The sequence below is a fragment of the Takifugu rubripes genome, chromosome 18 (assembly GCF_901000725.2).
Source record: "Takifugu rubripes chromosome 18, fTakRub1.2, whole genome shotgun sequence".
Lineage (NCBI taxonomy): Eukaryota > Metazoa > Chordata > Actinopteri > Tetraodontiformes > Tetraodontidae > Takifugu > Takifugu rubripes.
This window is the reverse complement of record NC_042302.1, coordinates 5,581,699-5,604,798: the sequence shown is the minus strand read 5'-3', so window position 1 is coordinate 5,604,798 and position 23,100 is coordinate 5,581,699. Positions and strand designations below refer to the sequence as shown.

At 46.6% G+C, this 23,100-nt stretch overlaps 2 protein-coding genes across 3 annotated transcripts in view; both read left to right on the top strand.

Moving 5' to 3' along the window:
• Positions 1-5,997, top strand: part of exoc4 (exocyst complex component 4) — a 69,262-nt gene extending 63,265 nt beyond the window's left edge. The window contains exon 20 of the mRNA XM_003972871.3: positions 4,429-5,997. Coding sequence (XP_003972920.2) covers positions 4,429-4,666 — 238 coding nt within the window. The 3' untranslated portion in view covers positions 4,667-5,997. The remainder of the gene's footprint in view (positions 1-4,428) is intronic.
• Positions 5,998-6,567: 570 nt separating this feature from the next.
• lrguk (leucine-rich repeats and guanylate kinase domain containing) lies at positions 6,568-15,523 on the top strand. Of its 2 annotated transcripts, XM_029825334.1 has the most exons (20): positions 6,568-6,855; positions 7,045-7,146; positions 7,248-7,329; positions 7,405-7,505; positions 7,782-7,863; positions 7,962-8,086; positions 9,026-9,169; positions 9,265-9,345; positions 9,436-9,522; positions 9,590-9,696; positions 10,030-10,149; positions 10,236-10,332; positions 11,876-11,989; positions 12,079-12,280; positions 12,837-12,953; positions 13,412-13,491; positions 13,595-13,683; positions 14,437-14,499; positions 14,918-15,063; positions 15,139-15,523. In XM_029825334.1, the coding sequence occupies exons 1-20, from the start codon at positions 6,742-6,744 to the stop codon at positions 15,312-15,314; spliced, it is 2,229 nt and encodes a 742-aa protein (XP_029681194.1). In that variant the 5' UTR covers positions 6,568-6,741; the 3' UTR covers positions 15,315-15,523. The 2 variants fall into 2 exon arrangements, with proteins under 2 accessions (XP_029681194.1, XP_029681195.1); XM_029825335.1 differs by lacking the exon at positions 6,568-6,855 and having other exon boundaries at positions 7,253-7,329.
• The last annotated feature ends 7,577 nt before the right edge of the window (positions 15,524-23,100 follow it).

The window sequence follows — 23,100 nt, the reverse complement described above, 5'->3', positions numbered from 1 at the left end:
GAAAATGACAGATTTTTCATTCAGGTTTTCCCCCTTTAGTCATTAGTTAAATGGAACTCTGGCAAAGTGATTAGGTGAAATGGCATTTGAAAAACATGCTTGTGTTGTTTGCCACAAAAGAAATTTTGACTGTTTCTTTTAAAACACCAGTTATTTCAATTTTTGCTCTATACAACATTGATTTTTTTCTTCTTCTTCCCACAGCAGTTGTCTCGACGCCTGCTGCTAAATTACTGATTTGATTAGCTTCGTGCTCGTTTATGAATAGGTAATCTTAATAAATGATTGATTAGAAAACTGAATAAATAAAGCATTTTTTACTAGCTTTCAGGCGCCACATTGAGACGTGACAAACTTCAAACTCACCCTCACTCACTAATGCAAATGTGCAATATGTCGGACCTCTGAGGTGCTCGGTGACCTGTGTCGGCGGGCCGACGCGCTGTCATAACATAACAAGCTAACTCGCGGGCTGATTAGCTTTTCAGCTAAGCTGTGCATCCCTTTGTCAGGTCTAGTGCAGGTCCAAGATGCCCTGAAGGTTCTGCCAACCGCACTCACCTGTCCAGTACCGGCAGCTAATGCCACCTGCGAGTGTGCACAAAAGACGTATGTTGCGCCACCCTTTCTTTTAGAGCCTGGTACGTGTCCGTTGGCAAACAATCTGTCTTGGGTTTTGTTTACCGAACGTGTGTGTGCAGAGGTGACAGGCCGGTGTGTCTACAGAAAATGTGGTAATAAGTACAGTTGACGGCTGTGTCAGGAGGCAGTGGGTGTCAACAGATAAAACTGTTTGTGTTTAGGCCCGGCTTTCACGACGCTGTCACTTCACTCGGCTCCCGCTTCCCTTCCTGTCACCTTGTGTCTTCCCCTTTATCTCTCTCTTCCCTCCCCTTCGCACTCCCTTTTTTATTTAGCTTTCTGTGCCTGTTTTATTTCCTTTGCCACCTGCACAGCCTCTGCTGAATTATTATTCTCTGCCTCGCCTTCCGTCTCCCGCCCCCACCCTTCCTTCTGGACATGCTCCGGCTCTGATGAAGCATGTCCGTCCACAGTGCCCCTGCGTGCGCGCGTGTGTGTGTGTTTGTGATGATGCTGCTCTCTGCTAATGAAGCCCGTGTGCATTTTGGTAGCTGCTTGCGGTGTGTTGCGCAGCATGATGCGGCCGGTCTCTGCTGATGAAGCTTTTGTCTCGGTGTCCCTGCAGACCTTTGCTCATTACTGGAGGAGAGACAACTGCACAGCTTTGGCGAGAGAGATGGAGAGACACTGAAAATGGCAGCATGACATGAAGACCTCCGCTGTTTTTGGCTAAACCACTCGTAACCATTTAGTTATGCTGACTCCTCATCATCTGTTTTTGCATCGCTTATTAGTTGTGTGTTATGCTGCCTAAATTGCATTAATTGTAGTGTCATATGAAGAGTCAAACATGTATTAGAAACCTTGTTTGTAGCCATCAGCTCTGACTAGCCAGGCTTAAACCCGCTGCTTTTAATAGCAGCACAACAATCCCTCTGGAAATCTGAGTTTTCCAGAGGTGCTGCAGTCAGAAATGGCCAGGAAAAGATGTTTTGCCGTCAGCAGAGCGGAAAGAAATGCAACAGACACGGAAGTGGCCGCGTCCTGAAGACAGAGCCTTAAAATAAAGGCAGATGACGCACCCACTTCCTGCGCCATGCTAGCCAAAACAGCTGCAAGTGGGAGAGTTTTAACTGGCATTTAAGGCGCGCGATCATATCAATTGTCCGTCGCTGGTGCGTGTGTGGGTTTCACTCAAAATTTAAAAAAGTCTATACAACAAGGGAAGCCTCATATTTGTCATTGCTGCAACAAGTCTTGGATCCAGTTGATGGAGTGGTTCATCTTCTCTGCCCCTCCTCCTCCTCCCCCTCCTCATCGCTCCCTCTGTAACTAATGTGTTGTTCCAAACATGCTGACAGAGTCAGCATGTAATGGCCTTAATATTGTTCATGCCGGAAAATGAGGGGAGCGAAGATAGTGCTGATTCCTGCTTTTTGTCCGTCTTTGTCTCTTTCCTCTCACTCACTTGCTACCGACTTACACGCGCTGCCGCCGCAGCCTTGCCTTGTGAATTTGTTTATTGCTTTCAATACAAGGGAAGAGAAGGGGCAGCTAATTAAAATTTAATGGAAATCGCACCACGGAGGCATGTTGACACACACATTCATTGATTACTAAAGCATTGCTCTTACAGATGGAGCTCTTGGCAGAAGCAGGTGGAAACTGGTCAAATTAGCATGATTCTGTGTGTGTGTGTGTGTGTGTGTGTGTGTGTGGAGATGGAGAGAATGAGCAGCATAAATAAAGAGTTTAAGGCAGGGACCAAGCAAAACAATTCTCGTTGTGCCTTTGTGAACAACAAGACGCAGGTTTCATTACCTCGCTCCATCTTGAAGGAATGAAAAGATGCGTTGGCACCTTTGTGTGTTGGTGTGTGTCACTGAGGGGTTGTGTCTCCACGGCGGGTTCGCCCAGAGATTTTATTCTTATTAACGGCCCCTTACGCTGGTTTGCAAATGGCTTTCCGACTGCTGGGGTAATGAACTGTTTAAAAGTGTTTACAGCGCGAGCTAGCATCACTCAGACGTATACAAAGACAGACACGAGCGCTTTTGCACACGCACACTCCTCACTGCCAGCTGTCCTCACCAGACGCATCCATGCACATGCAGACACACAGAGTCCTGTAACAGCACATTTCCTGTTGTGTTGTGAGGTGCAACACAACAAGGAACAACAAGAGGGATTTTGAGATTTCTTTTTTTTTGTCATTTTTAATTTGCCGACTGATTTGGGGGAGAGGGGAAGCAGGTTCGGACTCAAGTCTTGGTCCTGGGGCAGGACACGCCCTACACTTTAACATATGACCTGCCCATCAGGCTAAGCATTGTTCTTCCTCCTGCTTTTCTCTCTGTTCCCCCAGACTGCAGAGAAATCTCTAAACTTCATTCACACCATCGCAGATACGTCGTTTCGGCAATCAGCAGTCAGGGTTGTTGTTAATTTCCCTCCATGTGCATAATTTACTCATCTGCCAGATGGGCTTTCCTACTTTGAAGAAGCAGCTAAGATTTGCAACTTGTTGTACGAAAGCAGCAACTCAGGGAAAACTTTGTGTCCGTTCCTTTTCCAGCTTTTAAAGTCAGGTTAATGACGTTATTACATGATATTCTCCAGAAATCGTCCCATTAATAAGTGCAACACATTTAGAACATTGTTGTGGTGGAGTTTAAAATATTAAAAGCTGTTGAATTTTATTACGTCCCTCATCGGCGAAGCCTTTTCCCCTCTCTCTGTTGGTTTATTGCCGTTTTTATTTTTTTGTTATTTCAGTATTTTCCCCTCGGATCGTATAATCAGTCGACTTCCCTCGGGGGTGCAGGTAATTGCTCCCTCTTGGGAATGGAGCGGAAATGTTTTCCAGGCTGAGTTTTGCCGCGGAGAGGTAAAAGCATTTAAACACACGGAGACGGCATCAGCGGCGCAGAGCAGGTTCGCGGCGCCTTTTATGATGAATGGTCATGAATTTTTCCCTTCTGTCTCGCCCCCAGTTAAAGAGGGAACGGCGCGACCCTCATCAATATTGACAAGCTTTGCCGTGAAATGAGCTTAGAGATGGAAAAATGAACAAGACCTTGGTGTGAAATCGAGAGCGCGGGATGGAGAGCAGGTGCGAATGCAAATCCTCCGCCAGCCAAGGTCATTATTTGTGAAAAGAAGGCCCGGATATGGATACCCCCCCCCCCTTCCCCGCAATATTCCTGACTCATCCTTTCAGTCATCACTCTTTTTCAGCAGGTTTAACACTCTGGGACAGGCGCTCCTCATTATCATCTCGTTAGCATCAAAAACTACCACCTCAAGAGGTGAAAAACCATCTCAACTATTACAGAGTATTGTGCTAATGTATTAGCTTTCAATATTAGCGAGCGAGCTAATGCTGTCAGTTTCATTTCAAGTTTTTACTGTGACGAATACACACATTTCTTGTGACTTTAACACCTGGTGTCTTGGTCAGCTATGACAGGCCAGCGACGTCCTCCTGCACTTTTTGCCGATCGTTCCGTGTCGGTGTGTTCTCTCTGGAATAGCCCAAAGTTCCCGCAGCTTCTAATGAAAGAGCTATTAATTCCGCAAACCTCCTGCCTCTTGTGGCTCTGTCAACATTTCATTAAAACGCTTTGTGTAGTTGGTAGCCGCTGAATGTTTCCTCTGTGCTCTCCGCTCCCGGTGGCGGCAGACTGAGGCTCTTGAAGTGCTTTTTAGTAAATTGGGCTTGACAGCAAGAGCAGTTTGACTTTTGTGTTTTCTCCTTTGTTCTCACCCCCCCCCCCCCCCCCCCCCCTTTTCCCCGCACAAGAGAGCCTTATTATTTTTAACTTAGTTCCTTCTGTCTCAACTCAGGCAGTACTACGAGATGTTGTACAACACCGCCGATGAGCTGCTGAACCTGGTGGTGGACCAGGGCGTCCGCTACACCGAGCTGGAGTACATCAACGCCCTGTCGCTGCTCCATCGCAGCCAGACCGGCGTGGGAGACCTGAGCACCCAAAACATCCGTCTGCAGAGGCTGAAGGAGATCATCTGCGAGCAGGCTGCAATCAAACAGGCTTCAAAGGACAAGAAGATAACCACGGTGTGATGACATCAGCAAATCTGTCACATGGGTGTCAAATGTTTGATTGGTCGACTGATCATTAAAGATTAGGCTGGAAAACCTGCTTTTCACAACACAATAGTTTCTTTATTCCTCTCGCATGCTGTCTGTTTTTCCTTTTATATTATTTTTATGCTTTTTTTTTTGTTGCTTGTTCCTGATCGGTTCTGGAGCCTCTCAGCGGTCCCCGGCGGAGGGACGCTAGTCCACCCTATTCGCTCCCACGCTCACAGCTAATCTGCATCTTTTCCACTTTGAGAGCTATAAAAGAAAGCCACCGCAACTCCCAACCATCCCCTGCTCACCGTCACTTCAGGCCAACGTCGGGGACGTTCTCCCAAACTTGGGCGCCATCTCATTTTCCTATTAGATCTACACTGCAGTTCTCAATTACACCTCCATCTCTCTCCTTTCAGCATCCCCACGGGCCTGCTGATTCATTCTGCCATAACAGATGCTAGATTAGGCTGTGAAAGAGGCCACATCCTCGGCCTGCTGCCAATTTGGCGGGCTCCCTAAAGATTCCGCTAGCTGACAATTGTGGAATATTTCTGCCTGCTAAAATCCTTTTAGTGTTTACCTGGTGCTGTATGTTTGGAACTGAGTCTGGAAGTTTTTCCCTTTCTTTTCTAATTCATATTCATTTCGGTAAATTAAAATCAAATGTTATCCAAGTCCGACGTGATGTTAATTCCCTCCCTTTTTTTGAGCTGAGGAATGTGAAGAGATCCATCACACAAGCCCCATAAAATGGGAAAACGAGCTATTCTAAGGGTTTTTTGGGGGGGTTTGGGACGCCCACCCACACGTCTCAGCTTTTAAAGTTAACTCCAAATAAACTCGATCACAAAGGTTTCTTTCCCTGCTACAATCTGTGATTTTGGTTCATTAACTTTGGAGAGAAGTACTTAACGAGAGAAGGGGAAGGGAAACGGGAGACTTGTCAATACTTGGTGCCCGGCGCTGGTCTCCCAGAAGCCCACGCAGCAATCCATCATAATGACACATGGGCTGGAATCGATGGGAACCCAACCGCCGAGCTGCAGAGGGGCTCGCCCACCACTCCGAAATGTGCACTCACTGTAAAGTTCGAAATCTGCCTATTCAGCTCTTTAACTTCCTGAAATTACATAAATTTGGTCCTTGCCTCAGTTTTCATTGGTCATGTTATAGTATGCGTGTCCATGCACCTGCATTCTCATTCTCTGCAGTCTTTTTATTTTATATATTCTTTGCTTCGACGCTGCAAATTGTTGAAATTGTCATCAATGTGACTGCTAAGGGACATCTTGAATAAAATAAACTTTCCCATTCTGCTCGTGGCTGAAGTGACTGCATTAGCTGTAGTGCATGAGGCAACATCTGTTGCAACAGATGTGGCGTACAGTAGAGTCAAATAAGCAAAGGAGTGTGTGTGATGTTGCCCTCTTTTCAAAGGTCACAGCTACAGAGCAGGCATTTCATTTGACCATTTAGTATTTGGTGTCTCTTTATTACAGAATTAGAGTTCTTACTTTTTTCCCCGAATGGCGGGTAAAAAGTCACAACTTGATTTCCCAAGGATCAAGACCAACGGGCTTTGATCATAAAGCAACCTACAATGTTATGGAACCTTGCATTACCACTGCCTATATTCCAAACTATTGGCACTGGTTAACTCTTTATCCTCCATTGAAGGAAGACAACTCAGATCTCTCTCTCCAAGTGCCCGTGTTGTTTAAGATATTCAGAATTTAAGGATTATGGAAATCTCAATATTATTATTTATACGTGGCCAACCTAAAAGAAATGTTTTTTTAAAATATTTTTTTGTTTTTATTAAATTTCTGACATTTAAATACCGGCTCGTCGTTTCTCTTTTCTACATTCAAAACTACGTCTCCCACAATTCCTTTCGTTCGTCACCTGTTGCTTAGGGACCGATCGAAACTAACTTTTTTGTTGACTAGCGAGCCATTAACGTTACCGAACGTGGCTAATTCAACTCCTGCCTGATCCTGAAAGTACTTCGGGGGCTAAATGACATCATAAGAGGTATTTGTTCTCGTATTTTGACTGGAATGGAACAGTTTCCCCCACCGTCGCCAAGCTGCTGCCCCCCGGGGTCCCGCGGTGACGCCGGTATCGCTGCGGAGCCCGGCAGCGGTGAGAGTCAAGGAAACACGGAGATGGAGGTAAGCTGGGAAGATGGTAAACCACAGCCTGTGTGTGTTATATGCAGTCTATATGGGAGCAAAATGCGTCATGTATGGATAATATTCACAGGGGATATGTAAGGATGTGATAAAACAAAGAAAAAGTGGAGTGATGCGTGTGTTTGTCTGCATGTCTGCATTGTGTGTTTATGTTCATTATGTCTGCAGAAGGATGGTGTTGTAACTGCTGAGATGGTCTCAAGCTGCTTGTCCAGTCTGGAACATGGTGTTACTGGGATGAAACACACGTACCACTGTTTATCTTTCCCAGTAAGACACCTACACACACAGGAGCTTTTCTAACGTGCATTATTCACCACGCTGTCGCCTGTGCATTCAACATTTTAAGCATTGCGTGTTCTCTGCTGTAGAATAGGAATCTCAAGGACATCTCCATTTTATGCAATTACGGCCATCTGCAGAAGCTGGAAGTGCCACAGAATGAAATCAAAGGTGACCTGATCTTATTAACATCCATTCCCTTTTCTATTCTTTTAATGACGACTGCGACTTGTGTGAACGTTACAGATTTGTCCTGCGTCAGCCACATGCCACTTCTCGTTATCCTGGACGCTTCCCGCAATCAAATCTCCGACTTTTTTGGTTTCCAGCCACCACAGAATCTCAAGGTAACGCGAGACCTTGAACTGACAGAATAAGTCCACGTTTGGCTTTCGGCCTTTTCTGTGCTATTCCCTCATGATGGGCCTGGATTTACATCTCCCCTCTGTAGTCACTCTGAATCTGCTTACAAGGCATTAACTGCCCTTGAATGACACTGGACCTGAGCGTATTTAAACATCTTTCCTGCACTCTGTGGATTTAGGCAGAGGGTTTCTTAAGTGAGGTGCTGTGAAAACTGATGACTGTGCTCACTACTGTGCTCTCTCTCTCTCTCTTTCCAGGAGGTTAATCTTTCCCATAATCAAATGAAGAAAATGAAGGATTTGTCTGCGTTTTGTTGCCTTAGAAAACTCGATCTTGGCTGTATCCTTCCTGTTTTGGGGTGAATGCATCAGTCTTTTCTCGTTCGATACGAGACACGAGGGCTTTGACTTGTCCGTCCTTAACATGTCCACTCTCAGACAACGGTTTCAGTGAGATCTGTGGTCTCAAGCACTGCTGCATGCTCACCCATCTTAACCTGGCGCACAACAAGATCTCTCGGATCAGTGGCCTGGACACTCTGCCGCTCACACACCTTTTCCTCGTAGGTTCACCTCTATTGCTGTCAAAACTATCTTCGAGGGCGTGCACTTTGACTCACCAGTATTCGTGCTAGTGCAGCGGTTATTTATAGGGACGTGTGCCAGATTCCAGCAGTTTTTATTTGCCCCCTAGTTTCTCCTTGTGAATTTCTCCTCAGGCCTGTTTTTGTAGTCAGTGAACTGTTGTTTGAGGAGCACCATATGGTCCAACAGCGGGTCTTTTCTCCCCATCTCTCCATTTGAGCTTATGTGGGTGGGGTTTGCACCCGTGTCGCTGTTTCCTCCTTGTTTCTCCTACCCGTCTGTGGCTTTGCTTCGGTGCCAGCGGCCGATGTTTGGGTGAGCTGGCGCCAGCAGACGCTCGCACCTGATCTATCCAGCATCCATCTCATCCCATCCCTGACCTTTCTTCCACACACGCCGCCTCCCCAAACAGGACGGACCTGTCAGACGGCCTGTTTCACAGCCCATCACAGCACTGACCTGGGGCTTTGTGGGACCAGCCCAGTCACCCACCCCCACTGACAGCAGACCTCTGCCAGACGGCATGCTTGGCAAGAGCTGGGTGAGGTGTGGCCAGACAGCTTGATAACAACTTTAGTCAGTAGAACAGAGTTAGTGGCAGCCTGGGGACCCTGACAAGGGTGGAAAGCTCAGGTCCGGTTGTTCGGTTGGTTAGCGTGCTGTGTTAGCACCTCAACATCTGTTGGGCTGTCAGTCCTCACCTGTCAGGGTTTAGCAGAGAGAGGCAGTCCTGCCATTCAACTCGGCACTGCGGGGAAGAAGTGCATGCACCCCGCAGAGCGACCACGGCACCTTTAATATTTATGAGCGAAAATCAGCGACTGTGTATAAAGTAGAACTCCTTATGCCTGCATGCATATTCATGAGTATCATGTCCTTGCCTCTTTAAATACGCCCTCTCCCCCGTCAATATCAAGAGCGGGAACCAGCTGAAGGCCATTGAAGGGTTGGAGACCCTCAAGAGTCTGCAGGTTCTCGACCTGTCTTCGAACAGAATCACCAGTCTGTCCGGCCTTCAGACTCTCCGCCTCCTGTGCCGCATCAACCTGGAGGAAAACCTGGTACGGATCCGAGCGTCCCTCAGAAACAACACAGGTGTCAGCCTGCCACCTTTTTTGGGATTTGCACGCATAGAACTGTTTGTGGCTCGTTGCAGATTAGCGATGTCCAGGAGTGTAAACACATCCGTGACCATTACCTGTTGAGGGAGCTGAAACTTAGAGGAAATCCTGTGCAGGTAGTTCAGCGTCCTAAGAGGACAACCCTCACAAAAATGGCCACGCAATGCTCGCAATAAGGTGTGTGATGGCGCGCATGTTCTGGATAGGAGCAAGCAGATTACAGACTGGAAGTTGTCTTCCTTCTCCAACATCTCACTCTGCTGGATGAAGACACAGTCACGGTGGAAGAAAAGGTACCGTGCATATTTACTCATTTCAATCCAACTTTCAACATTCGTGGGACTCACCTTTGAATTTCAGGTGTCTTCGGTCAACAAATATGACCCCCCGATGGAGCTGGCGGCCGCCAGGGATCACATGACCCACCTGGTTTATCAGATGATGCAACCCCAGGTGCTGTATGACAGGTTGGGACGGATATAAATTCTTTCTCTCTGCTGTGCCTACTTTCTCCCTTCATAAAAACAAAAGAAAATGAGCTCACGCGTCAGCACTTTTGTTGAAAACATTGATCATCAGCAAAGGAAATTCTGCCTCTACAGTCTAGTTTACCATTGAAGCGCATCCATACGGGCCACGGGGTCCTGGCTACAGGGCCCGTAGAGGGTGTCTTTCACAACTCTGTCAATGAGCCTGTGGCAGAATGAAGTTTACCTGCAAAATCGACATTTAACAGAAATCATTTCGAGTGTGTGTGTGTGTGTGTGTGTGTGTGTGTGTGTGTGTGTGTCTCCGAGCAGCACTCTGATTTGCGCTGCCTCGCCGTATCCGATGCTGGTTCTGACTGGTCCTCAGGGCTGTGGGAAGAGAGAGCTGACCCACAGACTGTGTCAGGATCTGGGGGAATACTTTGCCTACGGGTCAGTGTCGAATATTCCAATTTGAGAATCGACACGGCCTCTCCAGGTGGGTGTGACCGTCTTCACGCTTGTGTTTGCGTCCACAGAACCTGCCACACCACAAGGGGGCCCTACTACGGCGAGGAGGAAGGCGTCGACTACCATTTCATCAGCGAGGAAGAGTTTCAGCATATGATTCACATGGTGCGTTAGTTTTCCACTTTTGACCTCTGGAGTCATTGGAAAGAAACTTTTGTGCTCAGACTCTCATCTGTAATCTTAAATATGGGGTCCGCTTTTGTTTTTGGCCCGTCGCCACCCCCCACTCCCCCAGTCCTGATTGATTCCCAGTAGCCACGGCTTTGGGAACAGCTACAGTTCTCCGAAAGAAGCGGTTTGACATCAAAGGTCCTTCGTCTGAGGACACAATAATCTGTATTTCCAATCATCAGCTGAACTCAAATGCCACATTCAGACAGATGTAAGAAGACTTATTTACCCTCTGTCTGACCTTTGGAGCCAAAATACTCTTACTTCCAGTAACAGAATAAGTCACTGAAATGGACCGATATTCATCAAAAGCTATTACTCTTTTTGTACCTCCTTGGTCAATTTGCTGTGTTCACTCACTGGCAATATTGAGATGAGATATTAAGATTATTAGTTTTACTTGGCTGGGTTGGTTTGCCTTTTACCCGCCAGTGTTTCATTTAACTAATGTTTTTAATTGAGATTTTAGAGGGAGCAGCTCGATGTCACTCAATGCGGGCTCTCGTGACACTTTACACCCGCAGGAAAGGAGATCTTTTTAAAACAGCTTTGTAACTGGGTGGAGACAGAGGTGTCTCCTGTTTTCCATATGATTCCTGCATTCAAGTTATGGTTTTTACTTTAAAAGGTCAGGGATGAGAAAGGGCTGCGTTAGGCAGCAAATCACACCGAGAGCTCTGATGCGTTCATGTCATTTTGTCCCTCACGCAACAATTGGAGGGTCTCTCCTGCTCAATTGTGCCCGCTCTTCATGCTCTGGCCCCCGCACCTGTCACCTGCCCACTTCCCTTTGTCCCCTTCATCAGAGCTGCGTTTTTACTGTCAACACCACCTCTTGACCCAGCTGCTTCATGCAAAATCGTCCTTAATCAGCACTATTTGCTGCTTGTTTTACTCCATACAGTACACAAAGGCAACACCTGCTGCAATTTAGCATTTCAGGATGGTGATTCAGAAACATTGTTTGGAATATTCAGGTGGAAATTAAGAGTCATGGGTGTTTTAAATCCATGCCTGACTTCCAGAGGCAAAACTTATGTATATAATTACTAAAATAGTCATATTTATCATACATTTCTATTCTCTTCTGTATGCAGCTGACGTCAGATGCATGAGAAGTTTTTGTTAAACTGTTTATTGCTTCTGGTTCTATTTGTGAATCTAAATACTCCTTTTGCTCTCTGATTGCTCTTTAAATGGAATGAACTGCAATAATTCAGAAATGAGGGTCATTAAGACCATACAGGACAGACCAATTGAACTAAATTTGCTGTGCGTGATTACTGATTTTTACAGGAATAATCTTGCTTGGACTCATAACAAATAATTTCAGTTGTGTTCGGCTCAATCAGACGCTGTCAGAGGTTGTGAGAGGTTCTATTAACGGTTGGGCGACATGTAGGTTTTGTGTTTGCCCGTCAAGCTGCACGAGAGTAGAAAAAGCGCTCCTTTAAAGGTTCTTTTATTCCCATTTTAGGGTAAATTTATCCAGACTATTCAGTATGGGGGTCACATGTACGGCCTGAGCAGAGATGCCATAGAGGATGTAGCCAGAGAAGGGCTAGCCTGCTGCGTGCATATGGAGCTAGAGGTGCGTATGGAGGGGGGGAAAGGGTATTTCAAGCTGATGTGATCAGAAATGCTCTTTCTAACAGTGCTGCAAACTGTGTGTTGCTGCAGGGTGTGCTCAGCCTGAAGAAGAGCTGCTTTGAGCCTCGTTACATCCTACTCATCCCCACCCAGGTGGAGAGCTACATTAGCCGCCTGAGCAGCCGCGGTCTCTACACGCCGGCACAGATGAAGGCAGCGGTGTCACGTATAGAGCTTTACGCCGCTACCAACAGGCAGCACCCGGGGTTCTTTGACTGCGTTATTCCCACCAGTAGGTCGCAAAGGAACTCTTTCACAATAACAGCAAATATATCCATGAATGTTGCTTGATGGTGGGATCGATGATTTCGGCGTGCAGCTCAGCGAACCCTATGGCTCTTGGTAAGCAGGGAATTTCAAAGCCTCTGTTTGCTTCACCAGCAGTTTGTCATTTCCGCACCTGGAAGACCCCACCCCCCCAAAAAAATTGCCCTCTTACTCTGGCTTAACGCGTGTCACTGGAGTATTTTTAGATAAATGAATACACTTCACTAAAATCCATACAGGACACTTTCAGTCCAATTACCACGTGTATTAAGGGCACAGAGCTGCGGAACATCAGTGTTTATCATCCCCTCATGAAAGCACTCAGACATGTTAGCCGTTTCCTTAATGAGGTGAACATACAGGCAGCGTGGAACCTCATCACTTTTATGCACTGGTAGAAAGCACCTCATTACACTGAGGTCATCATCCTCATATCTTTGATTCATTAGTGTTTGATGGGAGATGCATTGGCCCCATCCACAACCAGATGTGTGTGTGTGTACGTGTGTGTGTGTGATTAGATGATTTGGAGGAAGCCTACCAGAAGCTGAGGCGGGTAATGAATGAGTACCTGAAGATCAAGCAGCAGGAAGAGACAGAGAAAAACAACAGCACGTCTCCCAACAACACCCCCTCAGGTGCACATTTATCCACTCAACTCCTAACGCATGTCTTTTTTTATTCTCTAAACCAGGGGTGGGCATCGAGGGCCGTATCCAAGCAAGACTTTCTGTCCTACAGGTAAACACTCACCTGGGGTTTCATTTACCTTGGTGAAAGCATTTCCTGCCTGGTAGGATGCAAATCCCGGCTTGAATTTAACCCTCAAGGAATGGATTTGACCTCCTCTGATGGGCAAGTCCAATCCATGAACGCTGGAATCAAGCCAGGATTTGCATCCTACCAGGGAGAAACCGCTTTCACCAAGGTAAATGGAACCCCAGGTGAGTGTTTACCTGTAGGACAGAAAGTCTGGCTTGGATACGACCCTGGAGGACTGGATTTGCCCACACATTCCTTCCACGTTCACATTGCAGCACAATAATAGCTTAACGGCTCCAATATGTTGTCTGTTAAATTGAGAACTTTTTTTTAGGTCACGAGCCCGAGTGGAACCCACTTTCACCCCAGTTCAGGCCAAATTTAGACGCCCTGAGTCGTGAGAAAAGCCCCGCTGTGAGTCAGTAATAAATAAACCCCATATAATGGTTCCCAGACTGTAGGAGGAGATGTCACCTTCACCTCACCGTTCCTCCGTCTCCTCTTTTCTGGTCTGCAGGAGCTCGCTTCCATCAGCAGGCGTGAGCAGCACGTGAGAGAGGCAATAGTGGGAAAGAGTCCGGGGGTCTACAGCCAGCACCCCCCCAGGTTCATTAGAAGCAGCGGGCCCTTGTCTGCACTCCACTTCCTAATTTCAAGTGGCCGCCCTCAGTCGGTCCAAATTGGTTTAATAGGTGCACTCGTCCTAACTGCGTTTAGACGGTTTGTTGGAGTCGGTCTTTGACCTTGATGCTGAAGTGGCAGGTGCCGCCATCACTCACGTGCAGCCAAACCCTCCACTTCTGAAAAAACTGAGCCTCAAAGACCAACCAAAGACTTTTTTTGTAATTTCCTGAATTTCCCAACTGTGGATTTGCTGCCTTCATTTAGTCCTGCTGAGGAATTTAGCTGCAGGCTGAGTTATTTGGAATCGCTTGACTGTTCCAATATTCTGGCGTTTAAATATTCCACTTCAGCAAATATCCTTTTACTACACTTATAATCAATAATTTACTAACAGATTATGCAGAAGCGCAGCCAAAACTGGTTCAAACTTCTCCTCAAAGTTCTTTTTTTTTATTCTATCATTTTTTAAACATTAAATAATGGATTTATAATGGAACATAAATAATGTTTTTTTTAATATTTAAAGACTTTAGATATCATTGACATGAATGACTTCTGCTAACATGTTTCTACATTCATTTTACACAGATGACAGGTTTTAATGCTTTATTTCTTCTGTAATAGTCGTATAATGTTAGATAGAAATGGTGGCCGTTGCACATCTGTTTATAAGGACAGAGCAGTATAAAATGGCTCTTTGGGTGATTGAATTTTGCCCAATTTTGTTTCCTTCAGGTCTTCCCAAACAGCCCCGCTGTACTGCCTCGATCTGATTGTCCATCAGGGCGAGGACGTCAGGTGAGAAACCCCATAATACACACAATATTCAGGGAGGAGAAACAGAGGAGGCGTCACACTGACACAATAATCTGTCACTTCTGAGATTCTGCTGTAGATCTGGGTCTTATTTCTGCCTCACATGGATGTAAATATGTCAACTTTTTTCAATATTTGGTAAAAAAACACACAAATGACGTGCTCAGATTGAAAGTTGCCTTTGGAGGCCACGTTTCTTCAGACATGTCGAACATGCTGAGAGGCTGCAAGTCCACAGATCCTGATGGCATCTTCATCATAACTGCTGTCACTTAGTTTTCGATCAGCCGAAGGTCTTGTTCTTGTTGGCGTTTGTTAGCTTCATAGGTCATTCAGTCTAAAACAAATGACTCAGGCGGTTTATTTGTGTGTGTGTGTGTGTGTGTGTGTGTGTTTTTAGTCCTTCTGCTCTTGCGTCCGTGAGCACCTCAGATGAAGCCCCTGCCAGCTCCCCTCCGTCTGTTCCCAGTTCAGCCAGAGCCTTGTCTGCTTTCGTGGACCCATTAGACATGTGTGTCCTTGGACACACCTTGGAAGTGCTCAAAGGTTATTTTGAAACCATATTTGCCTCCTCTCATACCCGTTCCATCTAAAAATGGGCTACTCTGATTGTACGAACAGGCCAGTCTCCTGAAGCGCCCCATCCAGGCTCTGATCAGCCAGCAGCGGACACCTCCGCCTCCTCAGACGGACCTCCAGCATCTAAAGTCATGGCTGTCCTGCCGCCGATCCCCGCGGGGCGTAAGACTCCAGCAGTGCCCGGCGTGGCTCCTGACACGGGGTTAGCTTTGCAGTAGATTTAAGAACTGTAAACCCGTAAACCCCACATGCTTGTCCTGTCAACACTTCCCCTGTGATCTCTCCCTCGTGTCTTAGCTTGCACAAATCTTTGATTTTGTTATACATGACAGCTGACGACTGTGAGAATTTAGATAATTATAGGCAGAGATCTGCCAAACTTCAAGTTTAGTACAGTAGAAGCTTAAATAAACAGCTTTTGTCCTTCTATACTGCTATAATCTCATGATTCTATGGCCTGCTTTGTGTTAGCAACCACAGGTGCACCTAAGGAACATACACTTTCCACGCACACACACACCACCTGGTCATCCATCACTGTCTGTATTCCACTCAGGCAACAGATGTTGCAACCCTGTCATAATTCTTTGACAGGCTTTTCTGGGCCCCTGGCGTCTAACCCACTTACCCCGCAGCCTGTACCTCATCAACACCTACAAGAACATTTCTCTCAATGTATGTAGTTGGTTGCAGGCTGAGACATTAAAAAAGCTTTGTACTCTTTTAAAGAGACGTAAACCAGGCCTTTGCTTGTGTTTGCAGTGCATTTTTAATGCCTCCATGCCCTTTTTATCCGCTGGTTGTCATGACTACAGCTGCAACTGTTGCCTGATTTGATTAAGAAACGTTTAACCGGACGAGAAAACAGCCGCATTTCTACGTTTGCACCCTTTTCTATGCATCATAACTCCCCTCCACACCATTTACAGTCAATTAAAGAGCATGTGATATGCGTTGGCTAGCACGAGCGGCTGCTAACGAAGGATAACTTCACACACTTTGACTAAGAGAGCTGTATTTATTCAAGGAGATGTTTCTGCGAGCAGCCTGAGACTGACAGATTCACTCAAAGCAACAGCTCGTGAAAGGTCCTGTAAAAATAACTGGGAGGAGAGAAGGAGGGTGATGAGGTGGGGAATGGACTCGAAGAACGGCTGTGAAAGTACAATTATATGCTACAGGAGTAAAGCTGGAGAGTTAGAGGGAGGGGCGCGACGACTCCCACTTATTTCCAATCATAACATACATTCCTCGAGACTTGAACCGATATTCATCTCTAATAATTACCTTCTGTGTGTATGCCGGAATTATCACTTCATGAACTGACTCATCCCGTTGAAATTAAGAACTAATCAGCAGGTTTGCGTCAGTAACTCGCGTTGGAGTCGATCTGCCTCGACACTCCGAGAACATGCTGATAGTGTCAGACAATGAGATGAGTCCCAGGTGTTTGGGTTTGCGCTGAGCTTGCAGTTTTGGTGGTGGGACGTGGCACGGCGTGTCAGGACACCCTGGGTGACTTGCCTTCCTGATGCGGGACGTTACCCAAAGTGCTGCGCATTTGTGCTCGGATGGGCTTTGATTTGTACGGGGCGTGGGTGACAAAGCCGCTCGTGCTCGCCACGCCTCGGCTGTTGCCAGGGTTTGACTTTGCAGCTGTTTTCTCGAGCACGTCATCCTCAACTGGACACATCCCCATCCTTCTAAATATCACAAACTCTTCCCGCCAGCTTCCCTAATTCCCTAATTTCCTTTCCTCTGCGTAGAGGATGCAGGCGTAGGTCAGCGAGGCGATATAAGGAAAGCTTAAATAACACACACACACATACCTCTGCATTAACTCTGCCGCAATGATGTGGCACTGCGCTCAGTAACTATGGCAACGGCACTCTGCATTGCACCTCCCTCTCTTTCAGCCCGCGCACGTGCGCTCGAGCCTCCTCCCTGCGTTCCCCGTGGACAGATTAATTCCCTGCCAGATTCTTTCCTTGTCAACTCGCTGAAACAAAAAGTTTCAGTTTTAATTAGTTTGGTGCAGTGTCTCGCTTCATCTATCTATCACTCCGGCTCCCTCCCCCTGTTTGTCCCCTCCTTCACTCTCCCTCTTGCTTTCTAGTGTAATTAAAGACAGTCAGCACAGATAATAGAACCATAATAGTGTGTAATTACAATAATCAATACACAGCGTATAGTAAGGACATTGCCATTCATCAATATGCAGACAGGAGCCGGGCACTTTCAGTCGGTCGTTTGGTAATGTGTCGTGCAGGTCTTCAAGGTTAGCTTAGCATAAAACACCTGGAAAACTGCTAGCCGACGTGCTAATCTGTTCCCTTTAAAAGTGCTGACAGACCTGCTTTGTGACACTTTTATTTCATTCTTGTGCTAAGCTAGGCTAGCCTACTTCCCGGCTCTAAGCTACAGAACTAGTGTATTTGGGGGTCTATTCAGAATAATAATAAACTCTGCTTTTATCAGTCTTTGTTCTGGAGTCCATGTGGATGGTTCCCATGGTTCCTCCGTTGCTTTTCCATACGTGTTGTGGCATCTGCCCTCACATTCTTCAGAACATGAAATCTGAAGACTGCCTGTCATACATATTTATGACGCGCGGTTTCAAGGTAACACCAATCTGTCATTTGTTCTGTATCTAATCTGACCCGGACAGACACGAATACTCTCATCGGATTGGCCAACTGACGCATGTGAACATGACACAGTATTCCCTGTGTCGGGATGTTTGCTAGGCTCTCAACCACCCATTCAAGTTGCGTCTGGCTGGATCCCTCAGGCTGTCTGTCCGGCGATGGCAGATCCCATTAGATAGACGTGGGACAGGCCTCGACAGATACCCTTACTGGAACAATACTGCCCCCTCCAGGGTGGGCTGACCTCACCTGGCAACCTGCGAATGGCCGCCTGAGGGGAACGATAAAGAAGAAATTACAGCTTTTAAGGCAGGTGGGATTTTTACCGCCCAGCCTTGCAAGTGCGTGCGCGAGGTGATAAAGTGCCGACGTGCAAACGAACACACATACTTATTTCATATTTTCTTTCTTTTTTTTTAAAGACTTTTGACCTTTAAATAGACTGTCAGCGTTCCGGAGGATGACGACAACCGTTTATAAAGCCTCTCTTTCCTTTTGCGATCAACAAAACCCTCCGTGTTTCTCCACCTTTCTGGAAATATTTATGCATTTATGTACCTATATGTGAATGCACACTTGCTAATTTCACATATATATCACACGTGTTCCTCTGGCAGAGTGTAAACATGCAAAAGAGCATGAAATGATGGCAGTATGTTACCATTTAACCACCATTATTGGTTCTTTTAGAGCATCTAAGGGGTGCCTTCAAAGGATATAATGTACAAATTTGGGAGGCTTTCGTTCTCTCCTCCCTCCACAAGTGTCCTTGTTCCTGTTGTTGCCATCATCTCCTGGCTCCCACTTTAGAAATAATAACCTTTATTTGTTGGGGGGGTCTTTTCACATTATTATTCAGGAACTATTGCTGTGCAGCCATTTTTCCTTGAGCCTCCTCCATCTGTGCATCCCTCCAGCACCGGCACACTTGAATTTCCTCGACGTAGCGCCCACAGAAAGCAGCGAGCGCCTCCAACTATGCAACAAATTATTATCTGTTTCCTCACTCCACAGTGCCAAGAATATTAATTTCCATCAAAGAGGGGTATTTTTAAAGGGCACAAACTGTGCAGAGAGGGGATTACAGCCCAGGGAGGTGAGCCAGAGGTGCGTGACGGGGACAAAGGTCACGCGACGCTTATAGGGACCCCTCTGAGGTCCTCCACTCCACCGCACTGATGTAGTTACATGTGGCAGGCAGCAGCTTTCGTTAGACTGGATCAGGACGCCATGCAGAAGCAGCGTTTGTTTTCAAACCGCTCTCAAGGTCAGTCGATGGCCGGCGTACCTGCGGAGAAATGTGGAGGGGCGGGGGAAAAAAGAAAAAGTTCTGAATCATGCCGCAGTGTTTTCATTTTCCACGTTGCTGAACCACGTCCCCCCACCCCCCCCCACCCCCCTGCTCCTCCTCCGCAGCGCTGTCGGCGGTTAATACACCGGAAAAACAAACGAAACGCGAAGGAAAAAGGAAGGTTTTTTTATGCAAACATTCACTTTTGGTGTCTCAGAACACGCCTGTCTTCCATCCCGTCCAGTATGCTGCTGCACAGCTCCAGTGCCCTGCTCCCTGCAGACTTGTCTCTGCCTGTGTGTGTCTTTGAGAGCCCTCAGCCGTGCAGCGTTACACAACACAGGATGACACATTCCAGCGAGTTCACTGCCTGACTGATGGAGAGGAAAACTCTCCGGTTTCAGCGATGAGGTCACCCTGGCTAATGTCTGGCAAATACCTGGTGAGCTCACACCCCGGATTTTACGAGATATTCTGTTGTCCTCCTGTAAGCAAACAAGTGAAAAGCTGACAACGGCGTATTTCAGCCAAGGCTGAGTTCACACCTTTCCTGTGGTTGCCTTCCTGTTTAGCCAGCAAATGTGTAAAACCGCAGTTAGGTGTATTATCTTCTGTATTATGCACAATTTTTGTATGAGCAATTTTCCCAGTATGGCCTTTGAGGGGGGGGTCTATAATTTTCATTTCATTGTCGCTTATTTGCTTTGCTAAATTCAGTTTATGTCTTTTTTTTTTTTTTAAATATTGCATTTCCCACCTGTTTTATTACCTGATCCTGCAATAATCCATTGCTGTTTCTCCATGTTTGCTCCCAGTATGAGAGTCCCCCCTCACACACACACACACACACACACATCCCATGAAGCAGCTTTGACCTGAAGCCTTCATCCTGCCTGCAAGGAAGCCAAACACCCCCTCTTCAGTATTTGCGGTTACAACACGACATATTAGAGCAACTAACACGTGTTTTAGCGGAGTCACTCTCCAAATTGAAATAAATGGTCCACAAATAAAGGTTAAAAGAGATAAAGGCCCTAAAACTGGAATGAAATCCAGTGTAATAGTGATACTCAGAGGGTGTTAAATTGCAAATACCTTTCAGACATAAAGTAAAAATAGGTTGTTAATCACTGTGTAGGCTTGACATCTGCCTGCTTCTGCTAGATTTGTCGCAAGATTTGGAAAAAATTATATGAAAACAGGGTGAGGAGGCCATAAATTACACGAGATGTGTGATGTAACGCAGTTTCTCGGTAGTTGTCACCATAAATATGACACGTGGGACATGCGTACAGGTGCTTCATCCCAGTGCGGCTGCACACCCGAACCAGCTGCCTGCTCCAATCCCAATCTTGGCTCATTAAAGCAGGATAAGGCTCAGCTGAGCAGCAAATGTAGAGAATTGTGAGTCTCCCTACGATCTCCTTCAGCCTGATAAGGTTTGGGAGCGAACGGTGTCTGATTCCAACAAACCTGTGTTTTACCAGGGATCGTAGGGACCAGCCGACCCCGGATCGGCTTTTCTCGCCACCGAGAGCACAAACCAGAATGCTGGATTCCGCTAGCGATGCCGGAGGGGATGTTTTTGGCATTCAGCTCAGCTCTGGGGTCAGGTTTAATTGGCAGCATTTGGTCTAAGTGGCACATTTTAACCAGGCAGGGTAATTTCTCAGAACACCTGGATTTACCCAGCAGTGTCTTAAAGCCTCGGTTGTTTGTGCTTTGCGGCTAATCGTTCAGTCTGCCAACTGAAAAGAGCCAGAACAGGGATGGAGAGCAGCAGCAGCAGCAGGCGCGGCAACAGCCGGGATAATAAATCCTGGAAAATAGCTCAACTTTAATAGCACGGTCAAAACAAACACACTGAATTCAGAATTCAGTGAAGAGTCAGGTAGAGATTTTAGAAAGTCTTTTCCTAAAGGTTCCTCCTCACTCTGCTGTGAGCCCAAAGGTCCGTCTTCTCTCTTTAAAAAAACAAATGCACCCATTTCTCCTCTTCTGACTTGTTTTACTGCCTCTCATTATCGTTCTCTCTGTATGTGAGGCTTCCAAAAGGTTAACAGGCAAGTGGGGACAGCTGCTGACCTCTGACCCGCGGGATTTTTTGCCTCTCTCCGGGACAGATGCGTTGAAAGTGTTGTCTATCTTTATCTTTAAATCTCAATATTATAATAACGTATTATCTCAAGTGTGTGTCAATTGGAGAATTTTGACATCAGACTCACACTTTCGCTGAAATACTCCCAGTTTTTGCACGTGGTTGTTTCTGGTGCGTCTGTGTAAACGGAGGTGCATTAAAAAAAGACTGATTTTCTTCATTATTTGTGCCTCAGAGTGGTAATTGGACACACTCTCATGACTAATTCTTTCAGCCCAGACTTCTGCAGCATCTCAATCGAGTGGCGTTGTGCAGCTCATCTGAAAAAAAAAACCCAAAAAACAAGCCCCTCTCGCCGCTGTTTTCTCCCGTTGCCATGGCAGCTTGTATGTCAACCGAGGATGGGACATCAGGCCTGTTCTGAAGCACCTCCGTGTTCATGCGTCTGTATGGCGGCGCCGTTAGCAGCATTAGCCAGCGACCACAGAAACGCTGCCCATCCTCCTGATGTGGATCAAATCTGACAGGCATCCGTCTTTCCCGTAGTCCCTCCGACCCCCCCCCCCCCCCCCTCCCCCCCATCACTGCCAAACATCCACCAATTATACAGAGCAGGGTAAAAAAAAAAGAAGAAAAGTAATCATTTCTGAATGTCAGCCGAAAACTTCAATTTACATAATCAAAGTGACTTTTGAGAAATCGCACAATTAACGACGTGCCTTACAACCAGTGGGAAAATGAATGTTCGATTCCCGTCGCCTCGGCGATGGAGGCGGCGGAGCGCAGAGGAACGAGGAGGAGAAATTAAGATTTGCACAAATGCATTAAATCTTTATGTCATCAAATTAGAAGTAGAAGCTCTTTGAAAAGCTGCCACGAGGCATGAATGGGAAACAGCCGCGGCTCATCCAAACAGAATATTCCGAGGTAATTATACTCACTTTTACCTCCAGCGCATCAGCAACAGTGCTTACAGAAGTGATACGGCCTTCAAGAAATATGTCTGTAGAATAAATAAAGCGTCTAAAATGACCTTTTCCGGCTGAATATTGCTGGGATGGAACCTGTTCTGCTCCACGTCGCGACCTAAGTGCTTCCGGTTGATGTTTCTCGGGGGCTCTCGGCTTCCCCGCTTGACTTTTGTTTGTTTTCCCTCCTCCTCCTTCACCGTTTTCCCTTCTTTGACACAAAAGCAATTTAATCAAACTTTTGTCGCGGGACCTCTCGCGACTGGGGAGCACAATTAGCGGAGACGAGGCCTGTTAATCTCCCCCGTCTGAACAGGTCCCCAACACCTTTTATTTCTAATCACAGCTGCTGCCGAAAGCCACTCAGGTTTATTCAGCTGTGGCGCCACATTTTGTTTCGCATGTGTGCTGGTTTGGCAGCTTGTTTATATAAAAAAAATTGGTTTTCGAGGCTCAGCATGTGTGACGCTAACGATATGTTCATGTACTGGTTTATGTCCTGGTCCGACTGGATGTGATCCCATAATCTTGCAAGTTTCCCAGCGTGTTTGAGTTACAGCGTGTCGAGGCTGACAGCTGGTTAAACCTAATTAAACTGGTCGCCACATTCCTGGGTTCCACCATTAAAGATGACCCAATGCCCTCCGGTGCGCGCACAAAGGAAGAGGGGCGTGCGAAACATGACAGATTTATTGTTTTTCCTTTCTTTTCTTTAAGCGTCCTTGCGTTATTTTAGTCGGGGCTCTTGTGAGCACTCGTTCGCTTAATGAGTGTTTTGGAAAAGTCGAACCCTGAGGAAAGGCACAACTATCCCAGATTAGTTTTGCACCGTCATGTTCACGTTTAGCTACATTGGGCGCCAGCGCCGGCCGCGTGTGTCTCCGCCTCCCCTGCGGAGGGGTAGATGAGTAGTAATGCATTCCTGGCGAGGTCAACGCTCATTCATAACCCCCACCTTTGTGCTCAACAGGTTACAGCAGCTCTAACACATACACACAC